Source organism: Belonocnema kinseyi, chromosome 8 (assembly GCF_010883055.1).
Source record: "Belonocnema kinseyi isolate 2016_QV_RU_SX_M_011 chromosome 8, B_treatae_v1, whole genome shotgun sequence".
NCBI classification, from domain to species: domain Eukaryota; kingdom Metazoa; phylum Arthropoda; class Insecta; order Hymenoptera; family Cynipidae; genus Belonocnema; species Belonocnema kinseyi.
In genome coordinates this window covers 55,322,532-55,343,664 of record NC_046664.1, presented here as the reverse complement: position 1 = coordinate 55,343,664, position 21,133 = coordinate 55,322,532, and the positions used below count along the sequence as shown (strand labels likewise).

The 21,133-nt window shown below is 33.0% G+C and overlaps 1 protein-coding gene across 20 annotated transcripts in view; it reads right to left on the bottom strand.

Annotated features, from left to right (window-relative positions):
• Window positions 1-21,133, bottom strand: part of LOC117177852 (dystonin) — a 454,633-nt gene that overhangs the window by 72,004 nt on the left and 361,496 nt on the right. For 11 of the 20 annotated variants that reach the window (XM_033368857.1, XM_033368861.1, XM_033368851.1 and 8 more), the window contains exon 1: window positions 61-9,109. In XM_033368857.1, the coding sequence (XP_033224748.1) occupies window positions 61-9,096 (9,036 nt within the window). In that variant the 5' untranslated portion in view covers window positions 9,097-9,109. Of the gene's footprint in view, window positions 1-60; window positions 9,110-9,138; window positions 9,686-12,509; window positions 12,626-21,133 lie in introns of those variants that run through there. The other 9 variants (XM_033368865.1, XM_033368868.1, XM_033368864.1 and 6 more) reach the window with 1 other exon arrangement.

The window sequence follows — 21,133 nt, the reverse complement described above, 5'->3', positions numbered from 1 at the left end:
TGATAGCAAGCTTTTTAAAATAGGGCGTTGACAAAAAAGAAGTAAAAAATGATAACTTACCCTAGCTTCAGCAGCGACAACATAACCGTGCTCCAGGGCCTTGAGGAAGTCGATACTTTTTTCTTCCGTACCTTCCACAAACTTTCCTCCAACAGCGTCTACCCTGTTCTCATTGATAGCTTCTAATAAACTAAAAATACTACCACTAGAGGGATCTTTAATTACTGTAGTGGACGGATCTACTAAGCCCGAGTCTATCGCTTCTACCAGAGTTAAACGTTTCCGGTCTAAGATAGATGTTACGGCGAACGGATCATGGAAGCTACCGGTTGTGGGATTGTAAAGTCCATATTGTAAAGCTTCGATGAAGGAGACGCCTTGTTTTTGGGTCGTCAATAGGCCAGAGTCTACTGCCTTAGACAAGGTGTATAACTTAGAGGAAGCGGTATCTAAAACACTGCCTTTATCAGCATCCATCATTCCCTTTCTAAAGGCTTCTGCAAGTTTGACTAACTTCTTCTTCTCTGAATCTTTGATCAGAGCGGAATCGGGATCGATCATTCCGAGAGCGACTGCTTCTTTCAGAGTCAGAACTTCTTTCGTTTTGGGGTCGGTGAATCTTCCAGTTTCTAAAGCTAAATGTCCTTCTTCCACTGCCGTTTCAAAGGCAAGAGGCTTGCTAAGGAATACGCTAAAGTCTTCGAATTTGACGCTTTGGGGAGTTATTTTTCCCTGGGGCTCGAAAGTTCCCCTTCTCGTGGGGTCGATGACGCCATCGGATATCGCTGTACTAATGCTAATAAATCTTCCAGTTCTCGGATCTTTAACAACGGATGTTTTCGGATCGATAAGTTCGTAGCTAATTGCTTCTTCTAAAGTGAATTCTTTGATCGTTTTTTCTTTGATCGCAGCCTTTTGTAACTCAATGGAAGTTCGCTGCTCTTGCTGCTGGGTCAAGGGATGATCGAGAGTCACTAGCAATCCACGTTCCAGTGCAATAGCGATATTATAAGTTCTCTTAGTTTTAGGATCAAGAACTCTACCTCTTGAAACTTCAATAGTTCCGTCTTCTATTCCTTCCAATAGTGACTTGATCTGTCCCGTTGTCGCATCCTTCAAAGCTGTTGTTTCCGGATCAATTAAACTTTTTTCGATAGCTTGGGGTAAATCGTACAATTCATTTGATACCGGATCTACAAACTTGCCACTATCAGGTTGGTACAGATTGCACTTCACAGCCTCTTCTATCGAAATAGGTTTCATGAAAGGAACAATAAAGCCCTTCTGTCTCGCTTCTTGCAGATTTATAACTACTGATGAGTCCGGAATATTGTATGTACCGCGGATGTTGTCTATAAGACCTGTTGATATCGCTTCAGATAATGGAATGTACTGATTAGTTTTTGAATTTTTGACAACAGACGTAAGTGGATTGATAAGTTCTTCTTGACAAGCTTCGGAGAGCAGTAGTTTTTTGTTAGTCGAGGGATGGACAAACTTTCCACTTGAGGTATCATACATATTCATTAAAAGTGCCTCGTATAAACTAAAACCAGCACTTTCAATGTCAATGATCAATCCAAGTTGCAAGGCAGTTGCGAGAGAAATTGTACGGTTTGCACCAGGTTCTTTGAATGTTCCAGCTCTTCGATCAATTACCCCAGCTCTGCAAGTTTCAGCAAGAGACAAAACTCGCTCTGATCGCTTATCCCAGTAACAGGCTAAAACCGGATTTATAATACATTTTCTCATTGCTTCGTGCAAAGTTACCCCCCTACCTGTACTCGGATCTATGATTTTCCCAGTTTTTTCTTCATACAGACCCTGATGAATAGCTCGTTGGACAGAAACTGCTGCTTTCTTATCAATAATAATACCCGTATCGTAGGCTTCACTCAAGGAAATTTCTCTATCTTTTGATGTGTCTTTAACACGGCCTGTCTTACCATCAATGTAACCCGATTCAATAGCTTCGACAAGGGTGATTTTCTTCCATAAATCGGACCTGGTATCTTTAACAATGACAGAATCTGCGTCGATAAGATTGTTTTGAATAGTTTGGATCAATGTCAAATGGTTGCCTGTTTGTGGATCGAGGAAAGTTCCTCTTCTTTCATCTAAAATACCCTTAGATATCACTTCGCTGAAACTCATTGGTCTTCTTGTCTCAAGAAGAATGCCTTGCTCGAAAGCCTCGCGGAAATCGATAGGATGTCCTCTGCTGTTTGTTATCGTTCCAGCCTTGGGATCTACGATCATATCTTTGATAGCTTTCTGGAAGGTGATTACTTCACCATCGACATCTCTCACGATAGCAGACGCTGGATCAATAACTCCCTTCTGAATCGCCCGATCCGTTGGGAGTTTTTCTTGGGTTTCTGGACTGGTGAACTGTCCAGTCTTGGGATCATAAAATCCTTTAAAAACTGCTTCAGGCAAAGATATTTTGCGATTCGCTGGAACAACGAGTCCTCGATCTACAGCATCGTTTAAGGTCAAAGGAATACCAGATGTTGGATCCACAGCAGTTCCACTTTTAGGATCAATGAATCCATGTTTGATTGCATCTCCTAATGATATGATATCACTCGTCCTTGGGTCTTTAATAGAAGAACTTTCTTGGCTGATCAGACCTTTTGCAATTGCTTCTTCCAAAGTGAAATTCTCACCATCGATCGTAAAGATCCCAGTCTTGGGATCATAACTTTGATGTGCTAGAGCTTCTTGCAGAGTCCAGGGCTTTACCGTACTTAAAATATATCCCTTTTCGAAAGCCAGGTCCAACATCATTGGATGAGGATAGTTTAGCATTCCTTTATCCATATCCAACAAACCCAATTCCTCTGCTTCCTGAATAGCCAATGCTTTCTCTTGCCTCTCATCTTTTATTTTTATCATCCTTCCGTCTACGAATCCTGAGGATAAAGCTTCACCCACTGTCATTTCATTTCCAGTTACTGGATTCAAAATAAGTCCTGTCTTCGGTGAATAATACTCTTGGACAATAACGTCAATTAAGGAAGGAATAAATGGTGTTGTGATGATTAAACCTTTGTGTAATGCTTTATCAAGAGGGAGCAACTCACCAGCTTTTGTATCTCGGAGGCGACCAGTAACTGGATTTAATAACTTGACTGTTAAAGCATCATCTAAAGATAAAAATGACCCTGCCTTTGTGTCTTGACACTCGGAGATAAATGCGTCAACAATTCCTCTTCGTACTCCTTCCTCGACATCAATATACTGATTCGTAAAAGTGTCCTGAATTTTACCACTCTCAGGTTCATAGAGACTTTTGTTTATAACTGCTTCGAGAGAAATAGGTTTTCGAAGTCTAGGAACCACCAGACCTTGCAAGAAGGCCATCTTTAGATCTGTTTGTACTTTAGTTTCAGTATTCACAATTACTTCCTTAGTGAGGTCAATAATACCGGATTCAATTGCTTCAGACAAAGACAAAATTTCATCAGTTGCGGGATTTCTTATACTGACGGAATCTGGATCAACAAGATCATTCTTGATAGCAGCAGCTAGAGATACTGATATGCCAGAAGTAGGATCAAGAACTTCACCAGTCACAGGATCACATGCGCCAAATTCAACAGCATCATCCAAAGACAATGCCTGCTGATCTTCCCTCAGTTCTGGTTGATTTTCTACGATCCAACCAAATCGAATCGCCTCAAAAAATGGAATCTTCTTCCCACTTTTTGGATCTACCATATAGCCTACGTTCCGATCTAACAACGGTCTTTCTATCGCTTCTCTAAGCGTCACATATTTTTGTGCTTTGCTTGTGATATCTTTTACTATTACACTATCAGGATCAAATATTTCCAAACCGAGTACGAATTCGTTGAAAGATACTAAGTTCCCTGTTCCTGGATCTGTGAATCTATCTGCTTCTAAATCAAATGCACCCAACTCTGCAAGGTCCTCTGGTGTTAGATCTTGACTTATGGGAATTTTGAATCGCGGCCTATCGTCTAATATGCTTACTTGCGTCTTCGAAAGAATCTCAATCGTTTCCGTGAAACCGATTTGACCTTCTTGAAGAGCTTCATGAACTGTGTACGGCAATTCCCTTCCCTGAATGATAACCCGACAAATTCTGGGATCAATTCTTTCATTTTCAATAGCTTCCTGAATTGTTGTGACTATCGTTGATTCTATTTCTTCTTGAACTTGATCAGTTTCTTCAATCTGCATAATGGTCTCATCAGTTTTTCCGTTTTCTTTCGTTTGTAGAGGACTGGATGCTTTTATAGGAACTTCTTTGATAGGTAGATCTTTTTTGGAAATTTCTTTTATAGGTAATTGTCTCTTAGAAGCTTCTGGTTTAGAAGTTTCTATCTTGGCAACTTGTGGCTTAGAAACTTCTAGTTTAGAAACTTCTGGTGTAGAAAATTGTACTTTAGAAGCTCTTGGAGGAACTGAAGGACTAATTTTAACTTCTCCAGAACTCTTTTTACTCTTAACAGCATCAATCACAGCTTTACCAGCTAAAATCGGAGCGGCAACAACAGCTAATAAACCTAATTTAGCTGCATCAGCAACTGACATAGAACCTCCACTTCTATCCTTCAATTTCCCTGTTTTTGGGTGAAGCAAGCCCTTCTTCACTGCTTCTTTAGTAGTGACAGATTCTGCAGACTTTACATCATAAACAACTGCGTCTGGTTCAATAAGACCAGCATCTATCGCTTCCGTGAGGTTGTAAGACTTCTGACTAGCAGGATCATGGAATTTCTCAGTCTTCTCATCGTAAATTTGCTGGAATGCTTCCAAAACAGTAAAGGAACTATTCCTTCTAGTACTAGTACCAAGATCACTAACAGGCAAGGAAGTATCAAGAATTCCCACCTCAACAGCCTCAGCGATTGGCATCACTGCTCCCGAATTGGGATCCGTGTAGGTTCCAGCGGCCATGTCTACTAATCCTTGCTCAACAGCATCACTAAATGTCATCTTGATATCCCTTGTTGTAAATTCTTCTTTAGTTTCTGATTCATCTCTAACAATACCTTTTTTCTTTGCCTCTTCCATTGGTATTGTTTGACCCGTATTGACATCTTGAACTTCAGTAGGACTCACAAGCACAAAACCAGCTGCGAGTTCAACAGTCTTTGTTTTAATTGTATGATAAGAAGTTATAGTTTCCGCAACAGCTTTTATAGTTCCCATATTTTCAGGTTGGGATTTAATAACAAGTAGACCCGATTCTACGGCTTCACTAACAGGAATTTGTTCGCCGGTCTTCGGATGATATAATACGCCTTTCTTTTGGTCTATAAGACCAGAGTCAAGAGCTTTTGTTACTTCTATGTTATCAGGTGCTGCTGGATAGGGTAAGGCCATTATAAAATCTGTCTGTATCGCTTCTTCAAGAGACAAGAGCTCGCCAGTTATTGGATGAGTGATGTTTTTCCTTTTGGCATCCACAAGACCTCGTTTCAAGGCTACAGAGAATGTCATACCTGCTGGAGGAATTTCTGTTAGATTCCTTGTGTCTTCTGCATCAAAGACATCAGCTTCCACTGCCTTAACCAATGTCATCTCACCGTTTTGAGTTTGAACTATAGAACTATCTGGGTCAATTATATTGTTCAAAATGGCACTTTCGATTGTTACTTGCTTCCCACTAGGATCCGCAAGCTTGGAACAGGGATCCAAAATTTCGCAAACTATCGCGTCATTCAAATTAAGTGCGACTCCCGTTTCTGGATGAATGATTTTACCTTCCTGTGGATCTATCAGGCCTTGTTTGTATAAATCAGGAATAGAAATACTCTTAGCTACAGGAACTAGCATATCTGCACTTTCTGGATCTAAAATTCCACGCTGCAATGCTTCTTTTATTGTCAAAGGTTCGCCTCTTTGTGGATCTACAATCTTTCCACTATCTGCATCTATTTTATGTTCCTTGATAGCTTCTGATAAAGTCAGAGGCTCCCCATCATTACCGGAAAGTTTTGTCTCGAGAACTTTAGCAGTTTCTCTGTCCATTAAACCTGTCTCTAAAGCCTCCTTGGGTCTGACTATTTTTTTTCTCATCCTCTGAAGAACAATTGGTTTCGCTTCCCTTTCAGGACTTCGAGATAGAGATCTCGCTCTTCCAATTGTGACCTTGTATTTCGGTTCAGTTGTTACACGAGATCTTGTCTTTTCTCCTAAGGAAGGACCTGTTTCGTCACCTTCATCAAGGAATATATGACTCTTTTCAGGAACCTTGATACTTTCTTTCGAATCAGGAAGATTTATCGCTTGTTGAAGCTCTTCTGGGGTAATTATACCTTTCTCAAAAGCTTCTTTAGCTGGGATTTCTTTTCCGGTTTCAGGATCTCTCACGATTATGGAAGTAGATTTGATCACCTTATCAGGCTTAACGAGCCCTCGTTCGATTGCAACTTCGCGAGGAATTTTCTCACCAGTTCGTGGATCTTCAATCATTGCTTTTCTGACAGCTTCGACAGCTGCAGCTGCTGCTACAAGAGGAGCTCCTAAAACAGCCACGAGACCTAATTTTGTCGCATCAGCTAAGGACATACCTTTTCCATTTTTATCTTTATAGCTGCCTTCACCAGAATCCAATATACCTTCCCTAATAGCATCTTTTACTCCAATTTCTCTGCCAGTTCGTGGATCTTTAACTACAACAACATCAGGCTGTAAAGCACCTTCGTTGATAGCAGTTAAAAGATCAGCGGATTCTCCAGACTCTGTGAAAATTACCAAGGCAGTTACTGGATCGTAAATTACTCCCTGTTTAACTTGCACTGGATCTAAAATAGTTTCATTCTCTGAAGTCTTGACTTCTGCATGCATTGTAGGATCGTCAATACTTGAAATTTCGACTTTGTCTGGTTCACCACGAACTTTTGTAATTTGAAGCAACCTAGGAGATAAAGATTCAATTTCGAGGATTCTTTCTTCAAGAATTACACATCCTTCTGCTACGGCTTCTTTCATCGTTATTTTTTGAGGATACGTATAGTGACCTGTTGAATCAAGAATTCCTTTATCAAGACTTCTCAGAAGAGAAACTTTCCTTCCATTATTCGGATCGACAACAATAGCTGAGTTGGGATTGATTATTCTTAGTTTCACACATTCTTCAAAGGATACTAACCTATCGGTGCCAGGAATCATACACATTCCACTATCAGAATCAAACAGCTTCCTGTCGAGAACTTCCTTGAGCATCCATCCATCTGCTGGTATTTCAAAAGCACTCTTGTCTGCAGATTCGTGTTCTATAAATTTCGCAGATTCCCACTTATCATTCTTAACTGAGGGATCAGTATATTCAAATTCCATTGGCACTGGACAACTTTCGTCAGGAATTGATCTGTAATCTTCATCTAAAGGAGATGAACTTGATTTCGAAGCGGCGCTAGAAATTAATACCCTTGTTGGAGAAACGGAACCAGATTTATTCAGCGATACAGAACTTTCCCTGGTAGGTACTGAGCTTTCTCTAGACTCTCTGAACTCCAAAACCGTACTAGTTTTGTATCTCTGCCCCGTAGAATCAGATGGGGAAATGGATACGGAAGCTTCAGAAATGACAGATAAAGGAGAATCGACTGAATCATCTCTTGAGGGTGAAACAATTTCCCGACTAATGATAGTAGTAGTCGTCCCTATTGCTTTAGGAGGAGAAACATCTCTTGGTTTCTCAACTCCGCCAATTTCCCGCACAACAGTCGTTTCAAACAACATCTGCTTCGGTTCCTTCATTCTTTTCAGCGAATACTTCTCAACCTGACTGTCAGAAAGCTCTCCTACCAAACTTTCCCTAACTGCATCTTGAATACTCATAACTCTTCCACTATCCGGATCAAAAAACTCTCCAGTTTTTTCATCTAAGAGATTTTTAGAAATTGCTTCTGCGTAGGATATTTTATAATCCCTCGTGATGGTTTCACCAGATTCTGTAATAGTGACGTACTTCTTTATTGTCTTCGTCATCGTTTGTGTAGTTACCGTAATATTTAACAAGCTAGCGAGTAAAGCAGCACCGTCTGGTGTTATCAAACCTCGCCTAATCGCTTCTTCTAAAGGCACTGTTTTTCCAGTTCTAGGATCAAGCAGTTGTCCTGTTTTAGGATCAAGTAGTTCAAGTAAAACTGCTTCTATCACACTCACTTCCCTTCCTCTCTCTGTAACTCCTATTCCTCTATTTAACATTTCCATCACCTCGGGTCTAGCATGGCCTTCTTCTGTTGCTTCATTCAACGACAAAGTTTTCCCAGTTTTCAAATCAACAACAAAAGACCCCCCAGCTTTTGGACTAACAAGTCCCTTTAGTAAAGCTGCATTCAAACTGATCAATTCCCCAGAAACAGGGTCCTTAAACCCGTCAATATCAAATATAGACTTCTGCGAAACCGAGGTTATCAAACCTTTATCCACAGCCTCAGGAATCGTCAGCACCCTTCCCGTAGAAGCGTCTCTGTATTTACCTTCCGGTTGTATAATTCCGCAAGCTAAAGCATCAGAAAGTGTAAGAAACTCACCACTTCTTGTATCCGAAACTGACTTTATACAATCCGAATCTAAAACACCTCTCGAAATCGCTTCGAGAATACCCAATTTTGTTTGATAAGCTGGACTAGCGATTTTTCCATTTTCATCAATGATCTCTAGATCAGTACAATCTTTAAGCGTTAGGGGTTTCATAATGAGTTGCCTTCTTCGCGCCTCTTTTAGTGAAAGTTTCTCCATTGACTTATCGTCCAAATATTTGCCGGATTTCGGATTTAAAAGACCTTGTCCTATCGCTTCAGAAACTGTGACTTTAGTATCGTTTCGTGTATTGACCACCTCCCGGATTTCCGAATCTATGATTCCTTTAGCAATCGCCTCATCTAGTAGATAATTGTCTCCCGTATTTCTATCAACGACCCGACCCGCTCTGTCATCAAACAATCCTTGTGATATCGCATCTGACAACGCGACCGCTCCTCTTTTAATATTCACGGTAGTATTTATTCTCGCTAGATAACCTCTGGAGTAAGCTTCCTCAATTGCAATTTTTTCCCCACTTGCAGTTATAAATCTTCCGGTTTCTGGGTCCAGAATACCCTCTTTCATCGCATCGGCAACGCTAATTCCCCCTGTTGCGAGATAAGTTACCTTGACTCGATCGTCTCCTCTCTCCGCATCAAGAATTTCCCTCTGAATGGCCTCCAAAAGTGAAATTCGACGACCATCTTCCGTGATACCGCAAGGTCTTAACAATCGTTTCGCGAGTTCCTCGTCAATGAGATTGGCACGTGCTGCCTCCTCGATGGAGACGCTAGATTTTCCGTCAGCTGAAGTAGCTATCCTACCATTCCTAACGTCCAAAATTCGGAGACTTATCGCTTCGCCTACTGAGATTAATTCTTTTGTGACTGGGTGGACAATACCCTTAACTTCCATCAAGTTATCAGCACCGATACCCTCCTCGGATCTGTGAATCTTTTTAAGACTCCTAATCTCACTAAATTGCATACTACTACTACCACCGGACCAATTCGCTCGCGAAGAGTCGACCTCGGTCCCTGCTCTAGGCGAATCGCCATTTGCGAAATTCTGAGTTTGATTGTAAGGACGCTTAAGGGGCGACGAGGACTCCCTCGATGAGACCTGCTGGTACTCGCTCGAGAAGGTCGTCGCTGTCGACTCATGACGCTCGTACCTGAATCGCGAAAAAATTAAAGATTGTCAGCTGCTTATGATTAAAAAGGGAAAACCTTAAAGGAATATTTGAGAAACAATTAAATAGGCTTATCAGAATGGACATAAGATGTAAGAACACAATAGATCAAATTAAAAAATTAAGCAAAGGATAAAGAAATTATGTTTTAAAACAATTATTTAATCAAGACTTCGTTCAGTCTGATATTACGATAACTAATAGTGTTGAAAATCGTACAACCTTGAAGTGGAAGTCCAAGGCTAAACAGTGAAAGCTTTTTATCATTTAAAAATGTTATGACTTTTTCTAATTTCGTTATGACTTCAGAAGGATTAAAGTCGGATGACAAAAGTGGTTTACATGTCCCTAAGGGAGGCCGCAAAACTTCCTTTTTAAAATTCCTTGACTTTTTCCTGATTTTTCCCTGACTAATTTTTCGTTTTCTCTTTTGTAAATGGTATTAAATAGTTTTTAATTTGAAGTAAATTTATTATTTATTTTTTATTATTATTATAATAAATGCCATAGTATAATATACTAGTACTCTTTTTAATTAAAAAGAATTAAATAAAACTTGTAAAAATTCTAGGCGAAGTTGAACAATTTAGGAATAAATTTAAAAGAATTCAAGCAGTTCAAGTTAAATTCAAATAAAATGGACAAAATTCAAGTGAATTAAAAACAATTAAAACACATGAAATAATCATTGAATTCATCAAGTGTAAAATAAGTTTAGAAAAATTCAAGGTAACTCAAAATAATTCGATGAAATGTCTAATTCAAAGTAAGTTTTAACGACTTCATGATGAATTAAATAGAAAATTGAATTTTCTTTTAATTTCCTCTGAGTTGACTAGAATTGAGTGAATTTAGGAAAATTCAAATAAATTTGTAGAAATTCAAGAGAATTGCAAAGAATTTAAAAGAATTCAGGATATATGAATAGCTTTGTAAAATATATTTTTCATTTCTTAAATGTACCTATAATATAATCCCTTAAAATTATAAAAAATTAGATAAAATTTCTTGAAATCCAAGATAATGTATTAAAATACGTTGAGAGTGTAAAACTATTTCATATTTTTCGAAAAATTCCAGAAAATTCTTTACAACCGCAAGAAAAATTCTTTTATTCTCTTCTAACAATTAAAATCCTTAGGATTTTCTTGAAATTTTTCTAATCTCTTGAAAATAACTTGTAATATTTTTAAATTCCCTACAATATTTCTAATCCTTTGAAATATTTTGAAATATTTTGAAACATTTTCAAGTTCTTGAAAATGCCTTAAAATTTTCTACTTAAAATGTCCTAAAATATTTGAAATGCTTTGAAATCCCATTAAATTACGGAAATAATCTGAAAATGCCTTGGAACCTTCTAAAATGTCCTAAAATATACGAAATCCTTTCAAATCTTTTAAAATCTCTTAAAATTGTGTAAAGCCCTTCACATTCCCTTGGAAGATTTAATAATACTCTATAATCTTGAAAATCCTCTCAAATCCCGTCAATTTATTAACATCAAGCAAATATTCCTTCGAATATTTTAAAAGACCCTAAAATATTTAAAATCCTTTAAAGTTCCATTGAATTACGGAAACCAATCGAAAACTATTTGAAATGCCATCAATTAAATTAATTGAAAATTCCTTAAAATACTTTGGAAGTTTTCATAAATTTCAAAAATATTTATAAAAATTTTAAACCTTATAGCTCCTTTAAAACTCTTCCATGGCGACTTTAAAACCTTATGAATCATTGAAATCGATCAAAAACTCCTTGGAATCTTTTAAAATAATCGAAAATATTTCAAATTATTTTAAACCTTTTGAAATTCCTTGAAACTATTTCAAGTGCTTAAATATTCCTAGGAATTGTTGAAATTTTTAGAAAAAATTATTATTATAATTATATAATAATGTTATTATTTTCATTTAAATTATTAAAATTTAATTATATAATTATAATTATAATTATTATAGAAAATTTTTAGAATCCATAAAATCACTTCAAATTATTGAAACTTCTTAAAATGACACTAAGATATTTCAAATGCTTCAACATTTTTGTAAATCTCTTGAAATTTTTCTAACTCTAGACAATGTTTGGGAATTTTTCTAAATACCCTAAAATCTTATAGATTCTATCGAATCGTTTGATATCCTTTTGAAATGCTATGAAACTCTTCAAAAATTCAGAAATCCAATCAAAATTCCTTCCAATTAAAAAAAATACTCAAAAATGTTTCAAATCCTTTAAAAAATTTCTGAAATCGATTGAAACTTTTTAAAGTTCTTGAAAATTCATAGCAAGTTTTAAGAATCCTCTAAAGTCTTTAAAATCTTTTGAAATATTCTGAAATCGAAGCATTTTTAAGCTTTTGAAAGTTTCTATGGAATTTTTAAAAATACCCTAAAATGTTTCAAAAGAATTCAATAAAATTCATAAATAGATATAGACCTGAATTCAATAGTGGTTAATCCATGTGTTAATTTATTGAAAAAAAGTGAACTAAGTGATCTTTTCATTTTCGAAAAAATGACTGTAATTACTTTATCTTGAAAAGTGAACAAAAATTTTCTTTGTAGCAGCTCTTTTTAGACTTAACAGTAACCAAAAATGCTTTTTACAGAAATTTCCTGATTTTTTATTTATTTTTTTAAAAATCCCTGACTTTCCCCCTGAATTTCAGGTGTTTCCTAATTTGCGGCCACCCTAGTCCATCTTGTTTTTCATTTAATTTTATAAACACTTCAGCATGTCACGTGACTAATTTAATTAATTAATTAAGAATCCCATTCATTATTAAAAAAAGACTACTCACTGAGACTCGGTGAAGTGTGTTGTCGTCGAAGTAAATCGTTCCTCGCTGGTCGTGCTCTCATAAATGTTGAATTCTGTTCTGAATGTCCGCAAAGGTCGCTGCTCCTGAAGAGCACGCTGAAATAGCAATGACAGAAGATATGTTAACGTAAACATCTTTCTGAGACATTTTTTAAATTACAGTTTTCTATTTGTTAAAAAAAAAAAAATTCTTGACTCTTCATCACTTTCCGCACTTAATTCCTTTTTTTTTTGACACTTAAGGCACTTTAATCAAAAAAATATGGGAGCTATTTTCAATACAAAGGAAGAATTTATTGTTCAGAGAATCAACAAGTGTTCTGTATTCTCATAATTTCTGGTTCACGGCTTCCTGAACTAAAAAAACAGTATCACCCGCTGCACGACAAATTTCTCAATCTATCACACTTTTTCAGGGATATCTTCTTCAAACATTAATTTTTTGACATTCTTAAAATTGAACTACTGGAAGAATAGTTGATCAGAAGAGATCTGATTTTATGAGCAGCCTGTCAACCGACGCATCGAAGAATGACGCTCCCACAAACATAAAAAAACATTTCTCATGGTAGAAATCTTTGAAGCGTGAATTTCAATCGTGGAACACCGGTGCCTTTTGACAAATCAGACAGTGCCAGGCAGCTCCCGAGTAACGCTTTGCTAAGCGATATTTGATAGGATATGTAACCAAGAGAGTTGATAACGCCTATCAGCAAAATAGAGACAAAAAAAAGGTGATGAGAACTTTACGCTTTTCACGGAAAACTGAAGCTGGGCTTGGCAAAATCATTATTCTCGAAAAGATCTATAAATACTTTTGAAAAGTGGCGGTGGAGCCTACGAAACCAACCACGCGATTTTCAGCGTGGACTTATATTTAGAATATATCTCACGCTTCCTTCCTGGTATTTTTGAATGAAAAAAATTAATTTGAAAATAAAAATAAAAATTATATTCGGGACTTGTGTTTTCAAACCATTTTAAAGCTTTATAATTTCTCAACAATTTTAGGATGTACATTGGCATTTGAAAGCGAAAATCATTATCATTCGAATATTTTGAATCTTTGAATGTCGGAAATTGGTATTTTCAATAACAAAATTAATTTCAAAGATAAGTTTCATATTTTAACCATTTTCGGTTATGTTGCTTCTTAGGCAACAAAATGGTATTTCTTAAAATAAAAAATTTTCATCAAGATTCACAAATTTTAATTATTTTTAATTTTTTTGGAACTATACATAAAAATTTGATACTCAAAAGAAAACTTCATAATTTGAATAATATTTAATAATAATAATATTGAGCTTTATAATATTCAATCATTTATTTTATGCCATATTAGTGTTTTTACATCTAAAATTGATATTTCTAATTAAAAAATCATTAGATTTGAATGATTATTTACAATCTTTGAACAATATTAGGTTATGTTAATATATTTCGCCCAAAATTGGTTTTATTTTCTATACATTATAAAAAAAATTATACATATATATTAATTCTGAAATTAAGACATAAATATCCATGAATTATCAAAAATATTGTCCTTGCTTTTCTATTATTTCAGATAGTAGATATTATGAATTACAAAATTCTTATGTCGATATTAATTTTATATTTTAATTTAAAAATTACATGAGACAAAAATGATAATCGCGCGTTTTGTTATCTAGTAACTGTAAATGATTGCTGACTATGAATTTGTAACTAGAGTATAATCTCAATTATGTGATGATTTAATGCAATGAGTACGAAGATAAAACAATCTTAAAATGCATTCAACAACAAACAGGAAATATCACGCATTATACTTGACTCATACTTTTTCTTTTCAGAGTAAAAATAAAATATTTAGAAATATATTTAATAAAAAGTTTCATAGGTATTTACGAAAAAACTGATTAATTGTTCCAGCTATAAAAAGCTCTGTGACAGAAAAGAAAAGTATTAAAAGTAGTTTTTTTCGGTAAAAAATAAAAAAAAGGAAACAGAAACTATAAATAAGGCTTAAAATTTATGAATTTTTGTTATTCAAAGCATCAAACATATATTTTAATATGATTGTTTAAATAATCGATTTTTGTAAGATTCAAGTTTCTTCATTAAAAATCATGTTTTTTTATTTGAAATTATATCAGCAGGAATATCATTTTGTTTCTTAAAATCAAGAAAAACTATGTTTTTTCATACATCTGATTTTTTGCACAACTACCGTAATATTTCTTCTAATAAAAACCAATATTAACCTTATGCATGCAAAATACTGCTTGTGAATCAAAAGAAGCAACTATTTTTCAATTATTGAATAATACATCGAATTAAAAAAATTGTTTTTATTACTTGATTAAACGCCTGATTAATTCAAGACCGAAATAGCTTTCCTAAACCAATAATCATCTCGATTTAAATTTAGTTTAAAAATTTGCATTTTTAATTAACATGTGATTGAGAACTAGCCAAATTTGTGAGAGAAAAAAACGAGTATCAAAGTTTCTCAACACATTTGCTATTTGTTTTCGACACGATTTAGTGCATGATTGAGACCCTTGACCTACTCAAATAATTGCCTTGCATTACACCTAAGCATTTAGCCAACTTTCCACCTTCAACTAAATGGGAGTTTCTAAAAACTTACAGGTTCTGATTTTTTAGAGCCTTTTCAAACTTTTATCAAGAAAAAAAATTCCCAGTTTTTTCCAGATTCGCAAAATCTTTTCAGATTCGTTGAAATTAAAAAAATCAAATTAGAAAAACTTAAGATTCTTTCATTTGAAGTAATCAAGACTAAACTCCAAATTAAAGCAGCTCAAATTAAACTATTCTGCATTTTCAAATTTCCAAATTGAAGTTTAAGAAATAGTAATAAAAAACTTTTAATTCGACCCGAAGACAAATTTTTAACAAGAGTTAAATTTCAAGTTAAAAAATAAAATGGCTTGGAAAAAAGTTAAATTTCAAACACGAAAAAATAAATTTTTGACAAAAACATTCATTTTCAATCACGAAAGATGAATTTTTAATAAAAAGTTGAATTCAAAACAAAAAATTTGCAATCAAACAATTGCATCACAGCAAAATAGTTGAACTTTCAAGAGAGGAATGTTTAGCAAAATGATTTGAATTTTTAACTAAACAGTTGAACCAAATGGTCAACATTTTATTCAAACGAGATGCATTTTTAACGAAATGGTTAAATTTCCATCCAAATTGTGGAATATTGAAGCCAAAACGACGATTTTTTATAAGAGAATTAAAGTGAGAACAGAAAGCTTAATTTTCAATCCAGAAAATGGATTTTTAATTAGGAAGAATGACTTTTGTACCATAAAAAATGAATGTTCAACAATAGAGATTCAAATTAAACCACAAACAGTTGCATTTTCAACTAAATAATTGCATTTTTAAACCAGCAAAAATCTATATTTTTAAAAGGCAGTTGATTTATCGACCTGAAAATGTTAATTTTCAACAAAAAAGATAACGCGCAGCCCAGAATAATGAATTTCCAACAGAATAGTTTAACTTTCAATCAATAGAGACAAATTTTCAACAGAATAGTTTAATTTTTAACCACCTAATTTAATTTTCAAGTTAAAAGGAGGAATTTTTTAGAAGACAGATGGATTTTTAGTTTAAAGTTTCTTTCCACCATTATAGTTGAATTTTAAACAAAAAAGAATAGAGTTTCCATATTAAAAATGTGAATGTTTAAGAAAAAGTTGGATTTTAAACCGAATAAGAACAATTTTCAACCAGAGACTTAATTTTGAATCAAGAAATGTCAATTTTCTACGATATAATTGAATTTTCAACCCAAAATGGAATTATTAAATTTTCATTTAAATGACAAATTACAAACAGAAAAAAATATTTTTCAACCAGTTGAATTAAACTAAAAAATATAATTTTTTTTATCAAAAAGATGAAATTTTTAGAAAATAGTTGCATTTTCAACAAAGAAGATATTTTTAACTAAGAAAAATGAATTTTCAACCAAACAGGATCAATTTACAAACCAATAGTTAAATTTGGTATTTAAAAAGATAAATTTTTAGAATAAAGTTTAACTGTCAAGATAAAAGATATTTTGAACCACGAAGGATGAATTTTCAACCAAAAAAGAAGACTTTTCTACCCTAAGAGATGAATTTTTATTCCAAAAGAACTAATTTTCTATCTAAAAAGTAGGATGTTCAACAAAAGATTTGATTTTCCGATCAAAGAATATTTAAAAAAAAGTTAATTTTCAATAAAAAAAATCTTTTTCAACTGGACAATTGCTTCAAGAATTTTTAACAAAATAGTTTAATTTTTAAATAAAATTAATTACCTTAAAATAAAAAATAGTTGGAATTTCTTATGAGGTTCCATTACTTCAGTTGAAATGTAATCAAGAAAACGAGAAAAATGGGAAGCTTATTGAAAACAGGGGAAAGAAGGCAATTCTTTTAAAAAGAGGTTTTTTCATCTGGAATGAAAATTGCTCTTTTGTGAAAGAAATTACTCGCACGTCTCGAATAGAGCATGACATCACTATTACAATATCGCTACCTGCTCGAGAACAGCCTCCGTGAACTTGATTCTCTGACTTTACATAACTCGAGGTCGGAGTTCTAACAAAAGTTACGAAAGACTAGAAACAATTTGGCCAAAGTTTGAAATTTTGTACAATAATTTGGTAAAGTCTCTTGACAGAAGAAACAATTTAAAAAAAAATGGAAGCCACTGAAAATTAAAACAGTGTCAAAAGATCTGAAAATTAGTTATACTATAATACTGGATACGCTAAAAGGGAAGATGGTTATAAAAATTCTAAAAAATTGACTAATATGAATAGTTATGGTGACCAATAAGGAAATGAAAAAGAAACGAGTCTCGAAATCGTTATGCTGAATTTTTTTTCTGACCCTGGAGATAATTTGAGCCACTCTCTGGAAAACCCACCTAAACCGACTCAGGTTTCGGCAGCGAATTTTAAAAAGATTTTAAGTCCCACATCTTCTCTCTTTTGGTTTATAAAAAGACATTTTGATAGGTGAATTACCTGTGTAACGATTCTCTTCTCCGAGGTTTTCATTGTATTTTTTTCACTCGCATTATTTTCCCAGTATAACTATATTCCGGATATTAATTCCTAATCGATTTTATCAGCTGACCTGCGATAAAATTGTCGAAGACCCATAGATCATGTCACTCAAATAACAAATTCTCAAACACTTTAGTTAATAAGAAGCCGGATAAGATTCTTTATTATTTTGGGCTTCATTTTGATTATCCACTTTTCGAAAAAACATTTTTTTTTGTATCAAAAGAACTTCACTTTCGGTCAAATCACTTAACTTTCACTTTCTTGAACTAGAGTTTATGAATTGCTTGAAGTATACTTTTTCGATTATTTAAAACTTCTCTGATTTTAAATTAAAATCCATTTCAAACAATAAAAGATTTAAAGAATTATTAAACAAAATTAAAAAAATAAGAATTCTTGTTCCGAGTATGAAAGTACGATGTTGTCCGGACGAAGAGAGCCGGCAAACTGGCAAAACGATACTAAAGACATATACTACTAATGAAATGACGTGCGTGACGCTCGAATGTTTGCTGAATTTATGAATGAAATCTAGGAAGTTTCAACCTTTTTTTTAGATAGTAACTAGTAACTACAAAATGAAAACGTTCGCGATTATTATTTTTGTGATCCGCGCAATATTTAAATTAAAATAAAAAATTAATACCAATATACAGTTTTTTTACTTCATAGCTTTTAATATCTAAAATAACAGAAAAGAAAAGCCAGGACATTGTTTTCATGATTGTTGAAACTTTCTATTTAAATGTTGAACCTTCAACCAATCAAATAAATTTTTATCAAAATGGTTTAACTTACAACCAAGTAATGGTATTTTCAGACAAAAAAGATCAATCCTCAACAGAAAATTTAATAGTTGATACTTTAAGAAAAAAAGTTTTCAGCCTTTAATCAAAAACAGTTTAATTTAACCAAAAAAGTCGAATTTTCAACCAAATGGTTTTATTTTTAAGCAAAAAAAAAGAAAAATTTCTACCAAGCAGATTAATTTTCAACTAAAACAGACGAATTTTTAATAATATAATGAATTCTCTACCACATAGTTAAATTTTTCACTAATAAAAATAAATTTCCACCCAAAAACGGAATAGTTGAATTTTCAGTTTAAAAAGATAGTTTTGAAATCAAATACGAATTTTTAACTAAAAAAGATGAATTTTTCAATCAAGAATAGAACAGTTTAATTATCACGTAAAAAAATAAATTTCCAACTAAAACCCAGGCGGGAAAAACTTATAATTAGGGTTTAACATATATAATTATTTCCACTATGTATAAACTATATATAATTTGCTCGCCTGATAAAAAAATAATTTAATTTAATAGTTAATTTTGTTACCAAAAATATGAATTTTTGACTGAAATCATGAATCTAGAACCAAAAGAAGAAAAAATTTTTTAACAAAGCAGTTATAATTTTCAAACAAGTAGTTGAATTTTCAAACAAAAAGGATAAGTTCTCAACGAAAAATGTGATTTTTGATATTTTCGAAAACAAAATTTCTATTTTAAATAAAAATCAGTTAAGTTTAACCAAAAAGACCATTTTTCTACAAAACAGTTGAATCTTCAACAAAAAGAGATTAAATTTTAACCAAACAGTTGAATTTTTAGCACAAAAAAATTTTAATTTCTGCCAAAAGGGATACATCTTTAAACCAAAAAGACAAGCAAGGTCAATATTTTGCAATTTTTTCAAAAATATAAATTTCCGACGAAAGACAGTAACATATGAAAACAAATTTTTTTTAAAGATTGTAAATCTTCCTTCATATTTGATGTTTTTTTGTTAAAGATGACGACTTCTGGTGTAAAATACAACCAGAACCTAAAACTGTGAAAAGTTTTTAATATTCTTTGAATTCCAATTTTTACATTTTTGTTTAAGATAACAAATTTCCTGTGAAAAACTTGAATATAACCAGAAACTTTTAGAAACTATGAAAACGGAAAATCTTGCTAGAACATTAATTTTATTGAATACTAATTTTTTGCGCAAAACAATAACGTAGTCTACAATTGGTGACGAATGATGAAACTTTTAAATCTAATGATTTTTGTTTAGAAATTCAAATTGCGGTTAAAACCGCTAATAAGCCCGTAAAACGTTAATACTTCCTTAAAAATTGTAATCTTTAAAATATAATAATTTTTGGATCAGAATCTCAAATTTGAGATAGAAAACAACTTTAAGTAATGGAAAGTCAATCAGGTTTTCAACAACAATGATTGCCTCTGATAATCTGTCTTATAAGGTTCTGATTTAAACATCAAATTATCTTGCTTAATGTTCCATAAAGACCTTGTAACAATTTCTATTTTTTTACCGTTGGCAACAGAATTTGCAATTTTAAATGTCGAACGAGTTTTTATTATGCTTTCCGATAAACCTTATCTGCCAAGATTAAAGTTATGAACTACAAGTATGCACAGGTGAAACAGTAGAGTACGATACTTTTATCCCACCAATAGTTTTTACACTGTAGTTTAAAATAAAATTTATGTAATTTCTTTGACATCAAGCAGCTGAACAACCAAATCTTAGAAAAAAACCATTGCTTTTTTAAAGTTTATTTTCTTTTTTAAAAACGTATTTCAGTAACAGTGATATTGCATTATTAAAATATAAAATAAAAAAATGTACACACAAAATTATTTTTAAAAATTAACTAGAAGCCTTTAATAATTTAAAAATTTATAACAATATTATTGAGTTCGAAAATGAGGAAGTTGAAATTACATCCTCATAAAATTTGAAAAACTTAACTCTTTAAAATTTCAGAATTAAACAATTTTAGATTTTTTAAATTTTAAATTACGAATTTATAAAAAAATTTTAGTGATTTTACGGTATTTTATAAGATTCAGATGAATTTCAAGAAATTCGATTGTAAATGGTTTCATGAGATTTCAAAATATTTCAAAGAATTTTATAGTATCACAAAGAATTTGTAAGAGATTTTGATAGATTTTAAGAGATCCCACAAGACTTACAAGAATTTTAAACGGCTTTCAAAAGTTTTATGAGATTTCAATGAATATTGAGAAACTTAAAAAGACTTTAATTATTTTCTAGGGATATCCAAAAATAGCAAAGGATTTTAAAGGATTTAAAGAAAAAGTAAATGATTCCCAAGGACTTCACGAAATTTGAAGAGATTTAAAGAGATTTCAGAAGATTCCTAAAGATCACCAAGGGGTTAACCGGGATCATCAAAGATTTCAAATTATTTAGCGAAATTTAAAAGGAGTTCGAGTTCTACATTTTTTCAAATTGCAAAGAATTTCAAGAGATTCTAGATAATTTCTCAAGGCTTTCAATCACGGGACTTAAATTTTTTTCAGGAACTTCTTTAAATTTCAAAGAATTTAAAGTGATTCTCAAAATATGTGAAAGAATTGATCCTGCCTTTAAAGTTTATCGTAAGATATCAGGGAAATTAACATTTTTTCAACAATATTGTGGTTTAATAGATTTCATTTTATTTCAAGGAATCGAAAAGTCTGTAAAA